The sequence below is a fragment of the Cyanistes caeruleus genome, chromosome 3 (genome assembly GCF_971803275.1).
Source record: "Cyanistes caeruleus chromosome 3, bCyaCae1.hap1.1, whole genome shotgun sequence".
Lineage (NCBI taxonomy): Eukaryota > Metazoa > Chordata > Aves > Passeriformes > Paridae > Cyanistes > Cyanistes caeruleus.
Window position 1 is genome coordinate 78,096,862 of NC_141703.1, and position 5,587 is coordinate 78,102,448.

Sequence of the window (5,587 nt, forward strand, 5' to 3'; positions counted from 1 at the left end):
TTTGATTTTGTTTGAAATGACATTTTTCCAACACCCAACTTCAATAAATGCACCTTTTCATATAGAAAATAACTCAGCACAGCCTCTCCTATGAAAATATTTTTCTCCTGGCAGAACCAGGTTTCATGCCTAACCTCAGATGGTCTGACTACTTTGAGAACAATCAGCCACTTTGATTTATTAAACAAACATGAAAAGACATTCATTCTCCTTACAAAGCAGTTTTCTTCAGTCTTCGTAACACAGACAACAAAATAAAAAAACCCAGGGTTGTTTTGCACTACTTCCTTTAACTTTATTGAGTGTCAATCTACACAATTAATATAAATTTACTTCATTCTATGAAGATCAAGACATTTTACAGTATAAAATTCCCTGAGATACAATATGAAATTTAAGGGATCACATAATTCTCTATTCCATTTACATCATAATCAAAAAGTAATGGTAATTCTTCTCCTTATAAAACCCAGAAGATAATAATCTTCCTTTCTCTCCCTCCACCCCAATATTTTAAGGCATGGAATAAAAACTTTTTCAAAACGTATTCAAGGAAACTTTTCTATTTAAGATAGAAAATAGCTTATCCGATTTTTACAGCTGGATTTTATACATCATCTGCAATGCCTTGTGGAATCTGGTACCCAATATACAATCCAGTTCACTCAGGCAAACTTTATCATTGAACTAGAGCTCTAAAAAACGTATTACAAAAGCCAGTCTTTTGCCTATAACAGTACACTATTAGCTTGTGGTGTGGATGACCAAAAACCAGAAATTTATAGAAATTCTGTAATACTGATTTCAGAAGGTATAGGCCTGGGCTGAGTTTCCTCCCAAATGGAAAGCCACAAATTTGCAACATCAATGTAAGAATGATGAAATTAGAAAAGGCTTCTCCTCTCCCAATGCATCTATTCTGCAATAATTATTACAAATCTGCAGTTTTCACTGTACAGCTCTTGAAAATCCTCAATGCACAACTTACAAATACTGTACAATTCTGATCACTTTACACAAATGATGCTTTAATTACTTTGTAGCTTTTCTCTGAATTTTACAAAAATATTTCCTCAAAGATTTCTACTCTTCTATTTAGTGAGGTTGAGAAAAAAAATATTAATGTTTGCGATTTCTGGAAATTCCCATGCTCCTGTAGGCTGATCTTCTGCATGCAGCATTACTAATGACTACACAGAAGAACTGTGTGCCTGGAAACTTTCACAAAATGCTAAAAAAATTAGAAGGACTGAAAAATATGCACTAGTTTCAGCAGACTGATAAACAGTAGTGCAATATTAAATATTACTTCATCACTTTTAAGATTGGGTTTTTGTATACAGTTATGCGAACTGAACAGAAAAAAAAAAATATTATAAATTCAATGGAAAAAAGGGAACCTATCATACTGACACTTAGGTATTACTGTTAATGCTATAACTAAATTGGAGTTTTTAAAATATCAAACCCAGTATTATGGGAGTAGTAACTACTGATAGAGAAACAGATGACCATGCCATGAAGAACACTCTTTTATTTTAGATAATCACTTTATACCTCTTGAAGTTAAAGTGCAGCATTAGGAATAATCCCAAAACCAGGACACTACTATATCCCACATTGCATAGACTGTTTCCACTCCCTTCCCAATAAATATTCTACAGCAGCTCTGGCACTGTCAACAAAAAGGTTCATCAAGTACTTTCAGCCAGTCCTCCTTGCACAAAAGCAGAAGGGATTAATTGCAGAAACCTGCAAGATCTGAACAGGTAAAACTGTGCAAATTATTAATGAACTTCATAATTATTAGGTTTTTTCCAGTAATGGCTTGGTTCCGTGCTTACCTAATCAGGGGGAACATCTAACTAGAAATAAGTTACAGTAGACTGCCAGCTCATACATCTTAAAAGCGCTCATCCAACATCCCATATTGCTAAAATCACATCTAATCCTTCTCTAACCTAAATATGACTCACAAATGCCAGTGAGGTTTCCTGTCCTGATGCCCATCTTTTATTTGCAACCAACTTTCTTCTTTTCCCACCTGTTCTGTGCCCATGATTTTATTCTGAATGCAGTCTCTGAGTAACTCCATGGATTAAAAAGCAGCAGAATGAATATCTTATTCATTTGGGCAGGTCTCTTGTAGGTTGCCTTTTTTTTTTGCCACCGAACTTCGTAGCTGTGAAAGACAGGGAGGCTGAGCTTGGTAAGGATGTGTAATTGTAACTGAAGTTTCTTTCTGGCTTTGGCTGAGCAAGATTACATGTAACCAAAAAGCAACCACACATCTACTACTAGCATGGCTCCAGCAAACCGTAGGAGTCTAAAAGGGAATAATTGCTGTAAATGATCCTGACAGGCACTGAGCAAAGGGAACTCTACCTTAAGAACTTATTTCTTGGTTGAAAAACTGAGCCAGAAAAAGATCTCAAAAACCAAAGGAAGGTAAAATAGTAAATCCTTCCCTTTTTATATTCATTCCTCACACAATCTGTATTTTACCAACAGTGTAGATCTTATTCTATAAAGTAATTTTTTCTTGAATGGAAGTGATTTGGGAGTTTGGTGATTTTTTGGTAGTTATTATTTTAACAACAACAAAACAGCATTCTGACTAGTCTGTCCCCCAGCAGAATTTTTGAAAATGCATGCCATAACCCAAAAGAGCTGCTACACAACAGCACTGTCTACTGATACTTGAGAAAAAATGTCAGCCTTTCTGTATATGTATTCAGTACAACAATAAAACCCCTGCCATTCTGAGCCTTTCCCTGCATTTTCCTGTATGGCAATAATTTTGCAGAGAAAAACACGCAGATACCTGAAAACATTTTCTAATTCCTGAATAAAGGGAGGGTGGAAATGTTCCAGCTTTCTTCCCTACAGTCTGTGTTTTCCTGTACTTAAAGTCCTACTCTACTTTCATACAGGATAAACATGCCTATAGTTTCAGCAGGTGTTAAGAGAATACTTTACATCATCTGAGCTGTTTGTCCACTCAGATTTAGTCCCCTCCATATGCTTTTTTTCCCCTAAGTGGAACAATTATTTGGTTCAAATAATTCAAATAATGAGCAGGCTGCTGCAATTTCAAGCATTGCTAGAAGGTGCTACTGTATCACGAGATTCTTACATTCAATACTTGCGGCTCAGAATTTGTCTGTAGATAGTTTTCACATGCACAAAAAACAGTTAAAAACATTCATTTTTGTCTTTGTATTACAGAAAACTAGCACTGATCTGAGAGCAGAGGAAAGTTTCGTGGTCCAGGAAGTTGTCATAGCTGCCAAAATTGGTTTCAGCTGTACAGCTGAGGAATTTGGCATCGGATATTTATGTTGAGCTGTGCAGAACTTTAGAAGTTCTGTAACTGTCCAACTTTTGGAAATTTAACTTTGCTCTTCAGCAGTCATCTGGCATAATGTCTCTTTGTACCTTTATAATTTTCTCTTGAATAAAAATCTTCCTTTTGTAGGCTTTTCACAGCTTGTTTTCCTGTACCTGTATGATTCTCCAACATGATGTCAGCCTTCTGCGGCTAATGCCAGCTACCTGGGCTAATGATCTCTGTAAGACCCATCCTTCCCGACACCTCGGCGCTTGGCCTCACCCGCCAGGAACATCAGCTCTCAAACCAGCTGGCCAGATTTCGAACAGTCTTGATTTGATTCCCAGCTGCCCTAACAGCCTCGCAGACCTTGCAGAAATGCTCATCCCAGAACGAGGTGACGTGGACTTCGTATTTCTTCCTCCAGGCAAAGTACCGCCTGTAGTTGGGTTTGTTTTTATCGAGGAATTTCAGGTAGGTGGCCAGCAGCCTGGGGCTGGGGAAGTCGTCAACGTGGATGAAGGAATCGGGGGGGATGAAGCGCTCGTAGTTGGCTCTGCGGGGTCCGAGGACGACGGGCACGGCGCTGGCGGAAAAAGCGTTTCTCCAGAGCTTCTCGGTGATGTAGTCGGTGTGCTGGGAGTTCTCGAAGGCCAGGTAGAACTTGTAGGCTGAGACGGTCTCCACCAGGCCCCCCTCGGCCAGCGCCAGCCCCCGCGCTCCGTACACGTCGATGGGCAGGTGCTCCTTCAGCTGGCGGTAGTAGCGCACCCGGGCGTGCTCCTCGTTCCAGTTGCTGATGACCCAGGCCACCAGCCGCGTCTTGCGGGGCAGGACGAAGGGCCGGGGCGCCGGCGGGACGTAGAGGTACCCGTAGGGCACGAACACGTCCGAGTCGCGGCGGTAGGACATGGTCCAGTTGAAGAGCCCGGCCAGCCCCCGCAGGCCGGGCGAGTGCGACGGCGACTCGAAGTTCATCCACACCCAGCGCTGGCGCGGGGGCCGCGGCGGGGACCCTCGGGGCATCCCCTCGGCGCCGTGCCGCACCAGGTCGCGGTGGTGGAACAGCACCGCCTGCGCCTCGCCGAACCGGCTGCGGTCGGCGCTCAGGCGGCAGCCGCTGATGTTGTAGCGCCGCCGGCAGTCGGGCAAGCGCCGCGGGCGGCCGAAGGGCTCCCACCACAGCAGCACGGTCACCGCCTCGCCGTCCGCCCGGGCCGGCTCGGGCAGCGCCGAGTACAGGGAGAGCGCGGCGGCGGCGCCCAGCAGCCCGGCCGCCAGCGCCCACCGCGGCCCGCGCAGCCGCCACCGCCGCCAGCAGCAGCCGCGGCAGCGCCGCGGGGCCGCATCCATCCCCGCCGCCCGCTCTGCCCCTCGCAGGGCTCCGGCGGCGCCGGCGCCGGGCAGCGCATCCTGGGGCTGGGGCAGCTGCCGCCGCCGCCGCTCTGCCCCCACCCCCGGGCCCGGCGGCGGGGAGGTGCCGCTGCCACCGCCCCTCCCGGCCATGCCGGCCCGTCCTCCGCCCGCCAGCTCCCGGCCCGGGGCCGCCCCCCGCCCCTGGGCGCCGCCTCGCCCCGCCCGCCGCGGCCGCGGCCGCTCCGCCCTCGGGGACAGAAATGCTCGGGGCCCCGGCGGGGTCTCTCGGCTCCGCCGCGGCGGCCGAGCGGCTGCGGCCCGGGGCCGCTCGGTTCGTCATGCCCGACTCGGGGCCGCAGAGGGAACTTGTATCCCCGCGCTCAGGAGGGATCCCCGGTGAGAGCCCAGGCCCCAGCACGCACGGGAAGGGTTGTAGGGACGCTCACAGGGGGTCTCCGGGCGCCCGCGCCCTGGCATCTCTGGTGGGTTGACCCCGGCTTGGTGCCGGGTGTTTTTCACAGCCGCTTTGTCACTGCCTTCATCAGCAAGGCAGAGGAGAGAAAATATAACGAAATGCTCTCTGGTCGACATAAGAACAGGGAGACATCACTCAGCAGTTACAGTCACGGGCAAAACAAAATCGATTTGGGGAAATTAACTTGATTTATTGCCAATCAAGTCAGACTAGGGTAATGGGAAATTAAACCAAAACTGAAAACACCTTCTCCCCACCCCTCCCTTCTTCCTGGGCTCAATGTGTCTCACAATTTCTCTGCCTCGTCCCCAAAAATGGCACAGGAGGATGGGGAATGGAGGCTATGGTCACTTCATCCCATGCTGTCTCTGCTGCTCCTTCTTCCTCAGGGGAAGGACTCCTCACACCACACAGAAAGAGGATTC

General features: G+C 47.3%; 1 protein-coding gene across 1 annotated transcript; it reads right to left on the reverse strand.

Annotated features, from left to right (window-relative positions):
* Positions 1-270: 270 nt before the first annotated feature.
* On the reverse strand, positions 271-4,837 carry FUT4 (fucosyltransferase 4). Its single transcript, XM_023920772.2, has one exon. The coding sequence runs from the start codon at positions 4,835-4,837 to the stop codon at positions 3,626-3,628; it is 1,212 nt and encodes a 403-aa protein (XP_023776540.2). The 3' UTR covers positions 271-3,625.
* Positions 4,838-5,587: the final 750 nt, after the last annotated feature.

What these genes read in the sequence shown, in the direction of transcription:
- FUT4 (XM_023920772.2), bottom strand. Translation starts at nt 4,837, where the DNA reads ATGGCCGGGAGGGGCGGTGGCAGCGGCACCTCCCCGCCGCCGGGCCCG.